Here is an 18406-nt window from a genome sequence, read left to right as displayed (position 1 = left end):
CCCCCTTTGAGCCCGCCCAAAAATCTGAAGCTGGAGCCGCCACTGGCTAAAACGTCTAAAAAAAGGGGAAAAAAAGAAAAGGAATTTACAAGCTTTACAGCAACACCCATAGAATAGTACAGTATTTCAGAGCTAGAGATGATGAACAAAATGCTAACTTGATATTAATTTTCTATCAGTATGTATTCAGATTGCAACGGAACCAGTCACCTGTAGGTGCTGCTGATTTTGATTGGTCCAATTTCAATCCGCATGCAAATTTAACACGTCAGATAAATCTCCAAATCATTGACCATCTTTATTCGGGACAGTGTGGAGAATATACTATAGGCAATTCAATGATGATACTATAGCATTGACCAGGCATGTTGTTACAGCCTGCTTGATGGAGCACAGTGGAACGCTGTACACGCCTGCAGCGCACTGACGCCAGTGGCTCCGCCTCCTCTCTGGCTTGCTTGGCGCTGGCGTCGCTCGTCTCTCAGTAACGAGCTGTGGTTCAATATGGCTGCTGGAGGGCTCTTGTAATGGGTGATCTCTACCCCGGATCCCATGTTCTCTCTTCCCGCTCATTCATACAGCAGTAGCAGCAAAGAGTAAAACCCGCAGCGGCAGCAGCTCTCCTCCCCCATCCCCGCTGCTTTCCTCCATTCCACCGGCTGCTGCATGTCTGCAGCTGAAAGGGGGCGCTTTACTGATAATTTCCTCACCTGTCTGTGCAGCACCCTCAAGTATCTGACCTACTTCAGGTCTAGGAAGAAATCCCTGCATTACTGCAAGATCAAGGAGCCCAAACTGGAGGAGATGGACGAGCAGAGTGTGGAGGTGAGTGGGCTGTGGTGGTGGCAGTGACAGCAGGTGCTCTCTCTCCCTCTATCATGTCTGCTTCTATTTGGGCTGTTGTGTACCAGCTGGGATGCTGCTGATGGATACATACACTCTCCATTCTGAATCATTCTGAAATATTCTTGCTGAGTGAATAACGTTAGGGCTGAGCAATCAGAATGACAACACAGTTATTTTCTCCTCAGAGAGCTGGACAAATGTGTGGCTAGCTCCAGACATTGCTTTTTGTATCGACCCTGTCCCACATCCTTCTTTCTGGATGGTCGTTTCAGGCCTTGTTTACATAGTAAATTGAAATGGAGTAGAAAGAGAGAGCGATGTGTTCTAAAATTTGACTTGTTTTAACCCTCCGCGCCAAAGGAACTAGCTGGGCTAAAGCAGTACATTGTCTGTGTGCCCAATGGATTTAAAATACCAATAAATGATCAATCGGCTGGGTAATCAGTTATCATTCTGTAACTGATTAGTGCTGTGTCTAGTCTGACTCTTGTAGGCAAAATGTTATGTGGTACCAGAGACAGTGGCGTAGCTAAGGAAGTTTGGGCCCCAGTGCAAGCTTTACATTGGGCCCCCCAAGTATTCTATACAGAACAATTTACATGGCGCAACAAAACCTGCAAAGGACAGCTGCAGTGTCTGACAGTTGTATGCAGGTTAGGAGAACAGTTTGTCTATGATTACCACTATTCAAAGCATATATTGACGTGAACGTTATCAGCATAGAACCAATAAAGGAGCTAATACTGCAGTTGAGGAAGAGTCCCTCTGGTCCAAGGGCCCGGTTGTGGTCGCAACCTCTGCATCCCCTATTGATACGCCACTGACCAGAGATGAAGTGTGCATCTTAAATGGAGGCTATGTGCATGTTGTTGCAGATGTGCTTATAATTATCGTGCCTCCCGTTTACTTCCGCACCCCTCTGTTTGAATGAAAAATACCCCATTTGTTTCTGCAAGTCTTGCATGTGCAGGCATGGTGGCAGTGTTCTGCCCAGGCTCTTTTAGCCGGGGTGCTCCACCTGGCTAATTATGGTGAGCACCTGGCTGTCCTCAGCTTGCCTCTTCTTCCTCTGCTGTAAAGCAGTTAGGCCTCTTTTCCACTAACTGTTGAGCTGTGTGCTCAGCAAGCAGTTGCCAGGCAGCAGTGAGCAGTTACCAGGCAGTGACAAGCAGTTACCAGGCAGTTGTGAGAGTTTGAGAGGCATTTCACTGCCTAGAAACAGTTTGTGGAAAAGAGGCCTTACACAGAGACGCACCACCCCTGCATTTCCCCATCATGACCCACCTGGCTACTTTTTCATGCCTCCTGGACGGAAAAGATGTTTGGGGGAAACCACTGCATGACATGCCTCCATTACCACACTACCATGGGTTTGGGAGCACTGTGTGTATGCTAAGAATGCTTCTGGCTATGGGAGCGTGGTCAAGGTTGGTGCGCCGACTGGCCTGTGCATGCGGTAGTAGTGCTCCCAAAAACAAAAAGGGCTTTTTCATTGAGGGCATATTCACAGTGGGTAGTTGCGTTGTAATGGAACATTAAAGACACAACGCAGTATTACAACGTAACGCAAAATAAAAAGGTGGTAAAACACATTAACGATGCTTTACCGTCGCATACAATAGGTACAGTAAAACATACAGGCGATGAAAAGTATGCGTTCCTGTACCTAGTAATGCATTGCAAGCAGGTTACAGTGCGACGCTAACGTCACACTGTGAACGTCCCATAGGATTAGCATTGCAATGCGGTAAGCTGCGTTATAAGACTTTATAAAGCTGCTCCTCAACGTCCCACTGTAAAGGGAACCCGAGGTGAGAATAATATGGGAGCTGCCATATTTCCTTTTAACCAATGCCAGTTTCCTGGCTGCCTGCTAGACCTCTGCCTCTAATACTTTCAACCATAGACCCTGAACAAGCATGCAACAGGTCGGGGTTTCTGACAATATTGTCAGAACTGACAAGATTAGCTGCATGCTTGTTTCTGGTGCAATTCAGTTCACTACTGCAGCCAAATAGATTAGCAAACCGCCAGGCAACTAGTATTGTTTAACCACTTAAGCCCACAGGGTTGACATTTTTTTTTTTGCATCTAAGCAACTTTCACCTCCCATTCATTTGCCAATAACTTTATCACTACTCATCACAATGAATTGATCTATATCTTGTTTTTTCCGCCACCAATTAGGTTTTCTGTGGGTGATACATTTTTCTGAGAATTTATTCTAAATCCATTTTAACAGGAATATTAAGAAAGAAATGGAAACAAAATCATTTCTAAGTTTTTGGCCATTATAGTTTGAAATGAATACATGCTACCATAATTAAAACCCATGTACTTTATTTGCCAGTTTGTACCGCTTATTACACCATTTAAATTATGTCCCTATCACGATGTATGCCGCCAATATTTTATTTGGAAATAAAGGTGCATTTTTTCAATTTGCATCCATCACTATTTAAAAGCCCATAATTTAATAAATTATATTGACATACTCCTTTGACATGCATATTTAAAAAGTTCAGACCCTTAGGTAACAATTTATGTTTTTTTTTTTTTTTTTTTTATTATTGTAATTTTTTTATTTTTTTTTTAAATTAAAACTTTTACTTGGGTATTTTTTATGTGGGAGGTAAACGGCTAATTTTAAATGTTCAAAAATGTATTTATTTGATGTAAAGTGCTTTTTGGTGTAGTTTTACTATTTGGCCACAAGATGGCCACAGTCAAACAGTCAAGAAGATTGAAACAGGGGAACTTTTTGAGCTCAGAAAAGCCGCTTGGCTAATGGCCGCCGGGAGCGCGCACGGGGGGCCCCGCGGGAGTGCGTGCGACCCGCTGGAGTGCGCGCAGCCTAACTGGACTAGAATTTTCGTCCAGTTAGGCTTAAGTGGTTAAAGAGAACCTGTAACAAAAAAAAAGTTACCCTGGGGGGTACTCACCTCGGGAGGGGGAAGCCTCAGGGTCCCAATGAGGCTTCCACCATCCCTGTAGCTGCAGACAATCCAGCGCTGACTCCCCCGAAGTGTCCTGGAATCCTCCCCCAACAAGCCTGACAAGCGCTGATAATCACTGATTTATTTACCTTTCCTGGCTCCAGCGGGGCGCTGTTGCGGCTCTCTGCACAGAGATAGGCTATACTAGTCGATCTCCGTTGGGTCCACTCTACTGCGCAGGCGTCTTGCGCCTGCGCAGTAGAGCAGGCCGACAGCGATCGCCCATTTCCGCCTATCTGCAAGCGGAGAGCCAATACTGCGCCTGCGCTGCAGCCGGGAAGGTAAAATGTACATCCCCGCTGTTCAGGGAGTTTTATCTCCACCGCTGTGGGACCGAGGAGTAAGGGGGAAGCCTCAATAGGATCTGGAGGCTTCCACCCCAAGTGAGTTTTCTTTAAAAGGAAATAAATATGGCAGCCTCCATATCACTCTCACCTCGGGTTCGCTTTAAGCATATAGGCTTTTTTTCTAAAATGCACACTTTGCCTTTGGTATCCAGAATTTTAAGCTCCTCTTAGCAAGTGGTATTCTGAAAACAGTTCTGACTACTTGTCAGCTCCACCGAACTTGGAAATGGAGATGAATGATAGTGTTTGCTGGGTAGTGATGCCCATTTAACATGTATAAATTCTATTTTTTTTTCATGAAGCAAACATTTGTAAAGGCTATACTGAATTGTTAATCAATTAGGCTGAGATATTTGAGCTAGTCTAGTTTAGTGGCCCCAGCAGGAAACCTCATAGGGAAATTCCTCTAACATGATTGGGCGGACAGTACCCTCTTGAACTGCTAGATTTCAGATAGGTTGTAGTAAACTATACCCACACTCTTCAGTAAGTCACAACGCTTTGTGCTGTAAGAGTGTACTGTAATTGGAGTTCTGCTGGGTTCCCTAAAGTAATCTAGTGTAGAGAGATTTAGGGCCCGTGCGATGGAAATCGACGCGGAAAAATTGCATGCGGTTGTATGCAAATTTTCATGCGAATTCGCATACGATTTCGCATGGATGACTATGCGAATTTAACCATGGCAGTGTCTGTGTGCTTTTCCATTGTTTGTTTCTATGCAAAATCGTATGCGAATTTGCATGAAAATTCTCATACCAAAACCGCATGCTAATTTCCTATTAAATACATTGTATGTGAATCGCATAGCGGTATGCAAATTCTAATTGCTCTGCCGTGCAGATTTTTCCTGCACAGAAAAATGCACAGAAATCCTAACAAGTGGAAACCATCCACTTGTATTGTCTATGCGAATCTGCATGCAGGAAACGCATGCAGATTCGCTCTAGTGGAAACGGGCCCTTACAGTGTTTTGATAAACTACAGCCTACTTGATGAATTAAATGGTAATTTTCAAAGCAAATAGCTGGAACATGAAACGTAGCCGTAGCTGCGGAATTGAATCTACTTGGTTTGACGTTGTATGCTATTTATTTGTAAACCCCAGAAAATGTATAACTCATTGATCAGCAGTTCAGGATTCTGATAAATTCATGTGTTCCATATGAGTGATTTATAAATCTTAGTGCCTGCTTGTAACCATGTGATCCCGCCTCCTATTGGTTTCCTTCGTAGACTAAAACAGGAAGCAGAAATGAGACATGATTGTGATATTTCATTGAAAGACTTCTGATGACTTGCTTCTTTGTAAATTCTCCTAGAGACGTGTATTTAACCGATCATGGGCTGGTATACACTGAGCCTATTGCCAGCGATCAGCAGAGTGCTAGTCCAGTAAAAAGGGTGTTCACACAACAGTATTTCTGTTATAGAGCTATTTTTTTATAGACCAATTCACCTTAAAGCGGACCCAAACCAAACATTTTTTCCCAGAACGTCCTCCTGACAGCACCCCTCCTATGAGACTTGTCTCCCTCCTAAACTTTGGACAGGAAGCTAGAAGATACAAATTTGCATAATAGGCAGGCAGGAGTAGTATATAAAGATGTTACCCACCAAAGGTATCCAGTTGTTTTTCCTGTCCCGGACGGGACGCTTTGAGAGGTCTCCAGTGCTACTACGTCAGGCGGCGAGGGCAGCGGTGCAGCGCGGGCATACTAAGGCTGAGCAGGGGACTCGGCTGGTCCAGCGCACAGCGTGGAGGAGGCTTCTCCCAGAGATGCAGAAGCTTTATGGCGGCAGGAGCGCATACCGGAAGTTCCGGGCGGATGTGACGTCATGCGCATGCGTCCTGCATGACGTGTCAGCTGACGGCAGCGGCAGGGGCCGCGGCGGGGAAAGAGAATTGACTTCAGCTGCAGGTAATTCCGAGGGGTATATATATATGTATATGTTGAGCCACGATCATCATTGCTGTCGGTGATCATGGAGGACGCTGTAGGCCCTTCTCCTCTGACTTCTGCGGAGTCTGGCGCTATCCCCTCTCTGGTGAGCTAACGGTTATCAGGCATTGAGAGGGCTGTTTGTAAGTGTCTGGGTCCACCTTGTAAGGCTGATAGTTTCTTTATTTCTCTTTTAGCCTAAACCCTCTAAAAGTGATAGACAAGGATAAATCGGTATCTCAGCAAACTCAAGGTGGACAAGCTTCGGGCAGAACTGAGAAACGCTGTGTTATGTGTAACTCACGCTTCTATTCTTCCTCTACAAAGAAACTTTGCCAGTCATGTAGAGAGAAAGTAGTCAAAGAGGAATCCCCAGTGGTGTTTAAGGACTTGATGGGGTGGATGCGGTCTGAGATGGCCTCGGCCATTAAAGAGATAAAGGATTCTACATTGGCGGAGTCTGCAGTTCCTTCTACTTCAGCCTCTGTTACTGGTACTATACCTGCTCCTTTAGACGGAAATCCTCCAGCCCTGGTGATTGAGGGGCCCAGTCAGTTAGGGGAAGCCTTACAGATTCCCACTTCACCGCATCAGATTGCAGCTAAGCGTAAAAGGAAGGATAATGAGTCAGGGGATTCAGAATTATCGGGAGAGGAAGGAGAAATTTCATCTTTAGAGGAAATTTCTGGAGAAGAGGAGGAGAACCCAGAGGTTCCTCAGAAGTTCGCCTTTGCACCTAACTTAATGAAGGACTTGTTGTCTGCTATGCAGAGCACTATGGGTATAACAGTGGAGCGAAAATCCTTGACCCCCTTGGATCAGATGTACGTGAGTTTGGCGGAACCCCAGAATTGCTTCATCCCAGTCCATTCCTCTCTAAAGTCAATGATTGGGAAGGAGTGGGATGACCCTGAAAGGAGGGCGTTTTGGCCCAAGTCTCTTTCTCGTCGTTATCCTTTCAGTCCTGATGATCAAAAATTCTGGGGGCCGGTTCCCAAACTGGACCCATCGTTTTCAAGGGTGTCCAGAAGATCCGATTTACAGTTTGAGAACTTTGGCAATTTAAAAGACCCGATTGATAAAAAGATGGACAATCTGTTGCGTAGGGCATGGGAGTCAGCATCTTTAACATTTAAGCCAGCAGTGGCATCCACGGCAGTGGGACGATCTCTTAAAGCTTGGCTCACGCAGACTCAGTCTAAGATAGCTTCGGGGGTGCCCAGAGAAGAGATTTTAGAGGACTTTCCGAATTTATTTAATGCTACTAATTACTTAACAGATGCAGCGGATGATACGGTTAAATTAACAGCCAGAACAACTGCCCTTGTTAACTCGGCAAGGAGAGGAATATGGGTGAAAACTTGGCAGGGGGACAATTCGTCTCGCTCCAAGTTATGTGGTTTACCCTGTGAAGGTGAGCTGTTATTTGGTTCAAAGCTAGACCAGACGCTAGAAAGAACCTCAGACTATAAGAAAAATTTCCCTACAAGAAAGAGAGCTTTTCAGTACAAGGGCCCAGCTCGCAGTGGCAACAGGGAACCTGAGGCAAAGATCCCACCTAGGAAAAAGTGGATTCCAAGTAGAAACCAAAAAGGGAAGACTCTTTTTCCCCGGCCCAACCAACCCAATAAGCAATGACGCCAGTATTCCAGTAGGGGGAAGGCTTTCCCACTACTACGAAAGGTGGTGCCAGCAGTTCACAAGTCAGTGGCTCTTGAAAATAATATTGGAAGGGTACAGAATAGAATTCGAATATCCCCCACCCCAGCAGTATGTGGTAACTCCGCAGCCAAGGTCAACAGACCAAAGAGAGGCGTTACAGGAGGAGGTGGCTTCACTTCTGGAGAAAAGAGTGATCAGAGAAGTACCATCCTGCCAGAGAGGCCAAGGGTTCTACTCACCAGTTTTTCTGATAAAAAAGCCTCAGGGAGCCTTCAGATTTATTCTAAATTTAAAGGGGTTGAACAAGGCCGTAAAATACAGGAAGTTTCGAATGGACAATGTGAATTCTGTAATAACCCTGTTGCAAAAAGACTGTTTTCTAGCTTCTCTGGACCTCAAAGATGCCTACCTGCATGTGCCAGTCCATCTAGAGTCCCAGCAGTTCCTAAGATTTGCAATTCACCTTCAAGAAGAGGTAAGACATTTCCAATTTAATGTGTTACCTTTTGGGCTAGCTTCATCCCCTTGGCTGTTCACAAAGGTGATGGCAGAAGTATTGGCAGTCTTAAGGTGTAGATCCATTAACATCATTGCTTACCTAGATGATTTACTAATTTGGGGTAATTCTTCACAGTCTGTAAGTGATCAGGTTAAATCATGCATTGACAGTCTAGAGTCTTTAGGCTGGTTAATTAACTGGTCAAAATCTGCACTAATACCCAGCCAGTCTATGGAATATCTGGGATTTATTTTTTCCTCCCGCCAAGAAAGAGTTTTTCTCCCAGAAAGGAAAATTTCGGCAGTACTTAATTCTGTTCTTTCTTTTCAGGAATCAAGAGCCATCAGTATAAGAAAAGCCATGGCATTACTCGGTCTGTTAAGCTCAGTCTTCCCTGCAGTACAATGGGGTCAATTTCATGTCAGGACCCTGCAGTTGTGGATACTAAGGAGCTGGAACAGGACTATTTCAGCCCTAGAAAGGAAGATTCTGATCCCATACAGTGTAAAAGTGTCATTAAACTGGTGGCAGGAACTGTCTCACCTGTCAGAAGGTCGCATGTGGTTTTTTTCCAGTTCAAAGAATCATAACGACGGATGCCAGTACATGGGGGTGGGGCGCTCACATGGACTCTCTTCCAGCACAGGGTCAGTGGTCCAGTACGATGGCAAGACGATCCTCCAACAGCAGAGAACTGGAAGCAGTATGGAGAGGCCTTCAATTCTTCAAGGATCAGATCAATCACTGTCACGTCCTGATCAGGTCCGACAACAGCAGTGTAGTGGCTTACCTGAATCATCAGGGAGGAACAAGAAGTCCTCGGTTGTGGTCTCAGACAGCAAGAATTCTGCATTGGGCAGAGAACAGCTTATCTTCCATCAGAGCGATTCATCTGAAGGGGACTTGCAATGTTGTGGCAGACTATCTCAGCAGGTCAGCGATTTTACAGGACGAGTGGTCTCTGAATCCAGAAGTATTTGTTCAGATCAGTCAGGCATGGGGCATTCCTGCAGTAGACTTATTCGCAAGGAAGCAAAATTCAAAGTGTCAAAACTTTTGCTCCCTGTATCCAAAGGACAATCCGTGGCAGATAGACGCCTTCTCCATAGAGTGGAGGTTGAACCTGATGTATGCATTTCCTCCAATACCTCTAATATCAAGGGTTCTGAACAAAATTATGCAGGACAGAGCACAAGTAATCCTCATAGTACCTTTCTGGCCGAAAAGACCATGGTTTGCTCTGTTACAGAAGTTAGCAATATGTCAACCAATATTGTTTCCACTCAGAACAGATCTGTTGTCGCAGGGTCCAGTTCTTCACCCGGACCTCAAGCGCCTTCACCTTTCAGCATGGAGATTGAGTGGGGAATCCTGAAATCTAAGGGGTTTTCGGATGGACTTTCTGAGACGTTAATACAATCCCGCAAGAAGGTTACGAGGCAGATTTATCAAAAAACATGGAACATTTACTGTGAATGGTGTACTAGGAAGAATAATGATCCTACACTTTCCGCCTCAGCTCTGGAGTTTCTTCAGGATGGATTTCACATGGGATTAAGTGCCAGTACTCTTAAAGTTCAGACAGCAGCTTTAAGTGTATATTTAGAAAGAAGATTAGCTCAGGAGGAGTTTTTTCTTCGTTTTTTTCAGGGAATTAAACGTCTCAGGCCGGTGGTGATATCTAAGGTGCCTCCTTGGGACTTGAATATCGTGTTGCAGAGTCTTTGTGAACATCCCTTTGAGCCTCTGGATCAGATTCCGGATAAACTTCTGACGTTGAAAACGGCCTTTCTTCTGGCAATCACCACAGCCAGGAGAGTCAGCGAACTTCAGGCCTTATCCATTAAGCAACCTTATTGTACAATCTCAGAGGATAGGATTACTCTGCGTCCAGACTTTGCATTCCTTCCTAAAGTGTCTTCAAAATTTCATCGATCTCAGGAGATCTTTCTGCCATCATTCTGTGATAAACCAACGAATGAGAAGGAGAAGAAACTTCATTGTTTGGATGTTAGGTGTATCCTTCATTATCTTGAAAGGACTGTATCTTTGAGAAAATCAGATGCCTTGTTGGTGCTGTTTGCGGGGAAATTCAAAGGAAGGCAAGCCTCTAAACCATCAATTGCAAGATGGATCAGACAAGCTATCACTGTGGCTTATCGGGCTCAAGGGAGACCTTTACCAACCTCAATTAAAGCTCACTCCACAAGAGGCGTATCAACATCTTGGGCAGAGAGGGCAGGCGCCTCGATAGAGCAGATTTGCAGAGCGGCCACCTGGTCCAGCCAAAATACGTTTGTGAAACATTATAGACTAAACTTATTAGCCAATACTGATCTGTCATTTGGAAGAAAAGTGTTGCAGGCAGTAGTCCCTCCCTAGTGTATAATGTTCTTGTTTATCGTCTCATAGGAGGGGTGCTGTCAGGAGGACGTTCTGGGAAAGCCAAACTTACCTCGGGTAATGTCTTTTCCAGTAGTCCGAGTGACAGCACCCCTCCGGCCCACCCTATTAGAGGGGATAATTAAAGTATTGTTTCAGCAGCATATGTTGTCCGTGTCTTTTTTTTATAACTGGATACCTTTGGTGGGTAACATCTTTATATACTACTCCTGCCTGCCTATTATGCAAATTTGTATCTTCTAGCTTCCTGTCCAAAGTTTAGGAGGGAGACAAGTCTCATAGGAGGGGTGCTGTCACTCGGACTACTGGAAAAGACATTACCCGAGGTAAGTTTGGCTTTTTCAATTCAAAACATTTAGTTGCACCACTCTGACACAGATAAACACTCCTTCAAGCCTATGAGCATTTCAGTGCATGCTTTTCACCCTTCTCTTTTCATAACTAGGGTTACACAGGTGGCAGCCATTAATTCTGAGCTTAGAAGGTTTTAGATCAGGGGTGTGTTTGTCATCAGCTACCCTCCCTCACAGGGGCGTCGTCTGTGTGAAATTTCACACAAGCTGAGATCGCCTCACCTGTGACATCATCAGTAGCGGCCTGTGTTTTATTTTTTATCTCCTCCACCTGTCTGCCGGATTCTGTCCAGGCAATATGAAATAAAGCTTGCAACTAGATAAAAACAAGGAACACCAAGAGCCCCAATAGTGTAATATGTACTGGTAAATGGTTACTAGATAGAGTAAATATTAATACTCACAAACCAGGGTTACCATTAGGCAACCACTGTAAAGACAGGTGGGAAGATTTTTCCTGACCCCACTCAGGAATAAGTCGCTCTCTGTAGATGAGAAAAAAGGGGGTTCAACCCTCCACACAGGGTGGACCCAATATTATGCAGGAGAACAGAGGCGCCAAAAGGATAAAATGAAGCTAAATGAGCTTAAAAACCAAATTCTTGGTAAATAGAGAAGGTAGTGGTGGACTTACCTCCTCCAAGTAGACACACAATGACTGTAGTAAAGACAGTCTATATATTTTATTTATGAACTCCAAATATGCAACGCGTTTCGCAGGTTTGATCCCGCTTCATCAGGAAATAACAGAGCAATAGCATATGTGGTCAGTAGAAGAGCCAGGCACCTCTGTGACCTTGTATTTTTAATTTGGGTCCACTTTAAAGGAATTGGGGCTAGTCTAGTTTAGGGGAACCACGGAAATCTCTATAGACCAGCATAGAAAACAGTGGCTAACTTGCAGCAGTAGCAATTAACATTCTCATAGGGATGGTCAGAAATACAGATTTCCAATTCTGTGGAAGTTCCTATTGCGCAAATACTGATTTCCACGGAAAGGTGGGGTTTTTTTTTTGCTATTTTTGTTAATTAAAAAAAGTTATTTTGTAGATATCCTCTCTTATTGCAGACATTCTTGATACGCTACCAAATACTTAATTACCCAAATACTTTTGAGTTGGAAGTATTGGACCAATCGGAGAATAAACATTTTTTAGCGATACTGTATAGCGATACTACCAAGTTTTCCAAGCCCTATGATTGGTTTAATTGCTGTGGCATTCAGATTTTTGCAGTAAGCAACTGCATTCTCTGGTTCTCTGGCTGATGGTGTAATGGTTAAGGGCTCTGCCTCTGACACAGGAGACCAGGGTTCGAATCTCGGCTCTGCCTGTTCAGTGAGCCAGCACTAATTCAGTAGGAGACCTTTGGCAAGTCTCCCTTACACTGCTACTGCCAATAGAGCGCGCCCTAGTGGCTGCTGCACTGCTCTGGCGCTTTGAGTCCGCAAGGAGGAAAGCGCAATATAAATGTTATTGGTCTTGTCTTGTCTTGTCCAATACTACATAAATTTTAGGCCAATTACAAGCCTCGGACATTGAGAATGTGGTGGTTTACCACAGAAATTTTAAGCCAGTCACAAGGCTCATAAAAGCTTGGTTGTATCAGTCTTGTGATTAGTCTTTTTTTTTAATTCTGTTTTCACTGATTGGTCCAATGCTTCTGAGCTCTGTGATTGGTCTAAAATTTCCAAGTTGCGACATCTTCATAGAATTACGATTACCACTGCAGTAAACCCATTTCTGATCGGAAATCAGTATTCCTGCTGAAATTCTCTGACATTCCTACATACTTGCGTATAGGTCGACCCAAGTATATGTTGACATGGGACTAACCATGTTCTTCCCACCATGCTGCATGGAATGTCTTGTTTAGGCTGCAGTAGTAACCATAAAAAGGATTCGCTAGTACTCCTCCTCATTTAACTATGACTTCTGGCATGTGCTTCCTGCTGGAGCTGTATGTGTAGGTATGTCTCCACTCCCCCCCCCCCCCCCACCACCACCAATGCAGCGGTATGTGTACTTATGTCTCTGAGATAAGTCATCATAAATAAACTACATATACAGTAATAGCAATGCTTAGTTCACACAAATGAAATAAACCAATCAGAACAGTTACTTGTGCTGCTGCAATGAACAGTATTTTACAGTAATGTACTGTATTTTTAAAGTCAGGTATACAGATCTGATTGTGACTTTACCTGATGTGTACACAGTTTTTTTATATACATTGGGATGTGAAAGTTTGGGCAACCTTGTTAAGCGTAGTGATTTTCCTGTATAAATTGTTGGTTGTTACGATAAAAAATGTCAGTTAAATATATCATATAGGAGACACACACAGTGATATTTGAATAGTGAAATGAAGTTTATTGGATTTATAGAAAGTGTTCAATAATTGTTTTAACAGAATTAGGCAGGTGCATACATTTGGGCACCACAAAAAAGAAATGAAATCAATATTTAGTAGATCCTCCTTTTGCAGAAATTACAGCCTCTAAACCAGGGGTCCCCAAACTTTTCCTGTCAAGGGCCAGGTCAACATACTTCAGACTTCTGGGGGGCCAGAACATCTTGCCCTGAGAAGACCTCCCAGCAGCAGCCATTCAGTCATGGGGCACCCAAAGAATGTCTTTGTGCACCAGACAGTGAAGCATATCCGGGTAACAACCTGCCATCCAGTTGGACAGCAGTGTCACCTCATGAACCTGATTGGAAGCCAGCAAATTACTGCTCACTGGCTTCTACAATATGTGGATGGGTGGTTCTAGCACTGCTTTTCTACAGTATATGCAGGCCACCGATATTTAAAGGTGCAGTGGGCCACATCTATAAGTTATACATTTGGTGTTTGGGGGCCAGTGAAAAAGCAAATAACTTTATCAATACTTATCACACATAAATGATCTATACCTTGTTTTTTTGCCACCACTTAGGCTTTAATTTGGTGTTACTTTTTACTAAGAATTATTTTATTTGGTATGCATTTTAAAGGGAATAAGGGGAGAAAAAAAAAGCAATTATAGTTATCAGCCATTATAGTTTAAAAATAAGCACTACTGTAGATTAAACCCACACATTAAATTTGCCTTTTTGTCCTGGTTATTAAAACATTTAAATTATGATCCTAGTACAATATATGGCGACAATATGTTATTTGAAAATAAAGGGGTTTTTTTTTTTTCTTTTTTTTTTCCAATTTTGTGTCTTTCGCTTTACCTGAAATTTATGTGGCTCTTTTGTATCCCCCTACCCCAAGTTAGCCAGATGTGCTCCTGTATATTTCCCCCCCCCCCCCCTCGCCCATAGTTGGCCAGATGTGCCTCTGTAACCCCCCAGATGTGGCTGTTTATCCCCCCCCCTAGTTATCCAGGTGTGGTTTTAACTTCCCCCCCCCCCCCCCCCCTCTCCCATAAATAGCCAGGTATGTGCCCCCTTATCCCTCCCCCTCCCCCCATGGCTAGCCAGCTATGTGCTTTGTAATCTCTCCCCCCCCCCCCCCCCCCACACACACACACAGCCAGGTGTGGGCCCCTTTATCCCCCCCCCAAAGGATAGCAAGCCTTGCACCATGTAATCCTCTCCCCCCCCCCCCCCCCCATGGACAGCGGAGTGTGCCCCTTTATCCCTTCCCTCCCCCCCCCCCCCCCCCCCATGGATAGCCAGCTGTGTGCCCTGTGATCAACCCCCCATAGATAGCCTGGTGTGGACCTCTTTATCCCCCTCCCCCCCATGGATAGCCAGCTGTGCCCCCCCCCCATATAGATATCCAGGTGTGGGCCGTTAGACACATCCCCCCCCCCCCCACATGCCAGGTGCCGCCCACGGCCACCCCCCTTGCAGTCACAATCACTCACCTGCACTTCTTCCTGCGATCGCGATCCCCTCCATTCAGTACCGACGTCATCAAGCTGGGACCCGATCCATTCGGCATAGTGAGGCTGACAGCGGTACTGAATGGAGGGGGGTCGCGATCGTCGCAGGAACAAGCACAGGTGAGTGATTGCTACATTGGGATTGCAGCATGGAACGTGGAGGAAGGAGGGTATTGGAGTGGTATTAAAGGAGATCGGGCGGGGAGTGGGGGGATCGGAGCCCCGGGAAGGGATGCATATTTAGTGTAGTTAGGGGGAGGGGGGTTAATGAGCCCAGGCGCGTGCCAGCACACGTGCTGTGTTCATTAAATCAAAGTAACTTATATTCACGTCGTGTGGCTTTCAGGAGCCTCTTGCAACGATGTGAATATACTGTAGTTAGGATGTAAAGTGGTTAAAAGTGGATTTGGGGGTTATGAATTATGTTACACAGTAGTACATTTGCACTCCCTGCAGAGCTGTCGTGAATCCAGTGAGAATGTTGTGCACACTGATCCCAGAGCTGTTGTCTGTCACCCGTAAACCTGGTTCAGATCCTGCATGAAGAATGTGTAATGGAGGAAGAATCCCCTTATTCCCCTGCAGAGTACCTGCACGTCACTCTTACATGTACCCACAGTTACATTGTCTAGGGCCTGATGATGGATGTTATTTGTACACTTACCAAGGACTAGTTTTAATTTCTATTTAACAGCTACTCTACAGCTATATCCTAAGTTTAGTTAAAATGCATCTCTGATGTACTTAAACACAGAGGTACTCTAATGCTTAAGTTGGTGTCTTAACACATTTTTTGTTTAAGAAGATTCACTGAAACCCTGTATCAGCTTGGTTCCGGTGCATAGATCTGCCCCCTTGCAGAAAATGGCCCTGGCCTTTTCTATATCCGATATTGAAAAGGTAGAGGTCTTTTTCTGCAAGGTGGAGAGGCTACATGCTGGAATCCAGCAGGTATGGGGCTCCAGTGAAAACCGATAACATACTGGAGCATTCACGTTAACAATCACAGGCCAGGATGGCTGACAGGCAGGGGTGAGCTCCGGATAAAGTTCGGATAAAATCCGAATGAGTTTCGTTCGGATTTCATCCTTTAATTACTGCACCTGAGCAGGTGGGGGTTAACCACTTGCCGACCGCCCCCAGCCGATGGGCGGCGGCAAAGACTGGGCCCAAACGACCGCAATACGCCCATCGGCGGGGGCGGCTGCGGGAGTGGCTATGCGGCGATCGCGTCATTCGTGACGCGATCAGCCGCCGGGGACTGGCTCCGCCCACCGCTCGTAGTAACCCGCCGGCCGTTCGGAAGCGCCGGCGGGTTACTACCACCCGGATCGCCGCATTTACATTGTATAATAGGCTTTGTAATGTATACAAAGCCTATTATACTGGCTGCCTCCTGCCCTGGTGGTCCCAGTGTCCGAGGGACCACCAGGGCAGGCTGCAGCCACCCTAGTCTGCACCCAAGCACACTGATTTCCCCCCCCCCCCCCTGCCCCCTGATCGCCCACAGCACCCCTCAGACCCCCCCCTGCCCACCCCCCAGACCACTGTTTGCACCCAGTCACCCCCCTAATCACCCATCAATCACTCCCTGTCACTATCTGTCAACGCTATTTTTTTTTTATCCCGCCCACTGCCCCCTTTTGATCACTCCCCACCCCTCAGATTCTCCCCAGCCCCCCCCCCCCAGACCCCCCCCCCCGTGTACTGTATGCATCTATCCCCCCTGATCACCCGTCAATCACCCGTCAATCACCCCCTGTCACTGCTACCCATCAATCAGCCCCTAACCTGCCCCTTGCGGGCAATCTGATCACCCACCCACACCAATAGATCGCCCGCAGATCCGACATCAGATCACCTCCCAAATCCATTGTTTACATCTATTCTCTCCTCTAAACACCCACTAATTACCCATCAATCACCTATCAATCACCCCCTATCACCACCTGTCACTGTTACCCATCAGATTAGACCCTAATCTGCCCCTTGCGGGCACCCAATCACCCGCCCACACACTCAGATTGCCCTCAGACCCCCCCTTATCAATTCGCCAGTGCAATATTTACATCTGTTATTCCCTGTAATAACCCACTGATCACCTGTCAATCACCTATCAATCACCGCCTGTCACTGCCACCCATCAATCAGCCCCTAACTTGCCCCTTGCGGGCAATCTGATCACCCACCCACACCAATAGATCGCCCGCAGATCCGACATCAGATCACCTCCCAAGTGCAGTGTTTACATCTCTTCTCTCCTCTAAACACCCACTAATTACCCATCAATCACCCCCTATCACCACCTGTCACGGTTACCCATCAGATTAGACCCTAATCTGCCCCTTGCGGGCACCCAATCACCCGCCCACACCTCAGAACGTCCTCAGACCCCAGCCCTGATCACCTCGCTAGTGCATTGCTTGCATCTATTTCCCCCCTCTAATCACACCTTGAGACACCCATCAATCACCTCCTGTCACCCCCTAGCACACCTACCCATCAGATCAGGCCCTAATTTGCCCCGTGTGGGCTCCTGATCACTCGGCCAAACCCTCAGGTCCCCCTCATACCCTCTTCCGATCACCTCCCCAGTGCATTGATTGCATCTATTTTCCCCTCTAACCGCCCCCTGAGACACCCATCAATCACCTCCTGTCACCCCCCTAGCACTCCTATCCATCAGATCAGGCCCAAAACATCCTGTTTATGACCGGTTCCACAAAATTTGCCCCCTCATAGACCACCTGTCATCAAAATTTGCAGATGCTTATACCCCTGATCAGTCATTTTGAGAAATTTGGTTTCCAGACTACTCACAGTTTTGGGCCCGTAAAATGCCAGGGCAGTATAGGAACCCCACAAGTGACCCCATTTTAGAAAGAAGACACCCCAAGGTATTCTGTTAGGTGTAGGATGAGTTCATAGAATATTTTATTTTTTGTCAAAAGTTAGCGGAAATTAGATTTTTATTGTTTTTTTCACAAAGTGTCATTTTTCACTAACTTGTGACAAAAAATAAAATCTTCTATGAACTCACCATACCCCTAACGGAATACCTTGGGGTGTCTTCTTTCTAAAATGGGGTCACTTGTGGGGTTCCTATACTGCCCTGGCATTTTAGGGGCCCTAAACCGTGAGGAGTAGTCTAGAAAACAAATGCCTCAAAATGACCTGTGAATAGGACGTTGGGCCCCTTAGCGCACCTAGGCTGCAAAAAAGTGTCACACATGTGGTATCGCCATACTCAGGAGAAGTAGTATAATGTGTTTTGTGGTGTATTTTTACACATACCCATGCTGGGTGGGAGAAATCTCTCTGTAAATGGACAATTGTGTGTAAAACAAATCAAAAATGTGTCATTTACAGAGATATTTCTCCCACCCCAGCATGGTTATATGTAAAAATACACCACAAAACACATTATACTACTTCTTCTGAGTACGGCGATACCACATGTGTGACACTTTTTTGCAGCCTAAC

General features: G+C 45.6%; 1 protein-coding gene across 5 annotated transcripts in view; it reads left to right on the top strand.

The window, feature by feature from the left end:
- Positions 1-457: 457 nt before the first annotated feature.
- The window catches only part of TRIM37 (tripartite motif containing 37), a 158012-nt gene continuing 140063 nt past the window's right edge, over positions 458-18406 (top strand). For all 5 annotated transcript variants that reach the window (XM_068268642.1, XM_068268641.1, XM_068268640.1 and 2 more), the window contains exon 1: positions 458-825. In XM_068268642.1, coding sequence (XP_068124743.1) covers positions 667-825 — 159 coding nt within the window. In that variant the 5' untranslated portion in view covers positions 458-666. The remainder of the gene's footprint in view (positions 826-18406) is intronic.

This window comes from Hyperolius riggenbachi, chromosome 2 (assembly GCF_040937935.1).
Source record: "Hyperolius riggenbachi isolate aHypRig1 chromosome 2, aHypRig1.pri, whole genome shotgun sequence".
Taxonomy (NCBI): Eukaryota; Metazoa; Chordata; class Amphibia; order Anura; family Hyperoliidae; genus Hyperolius; species Hyperolius riggenbachi.
Note: the sequence above shows the minus strand (reverse complement) of the source record. Positions and strands in the feature narration are given on the sequence as shown.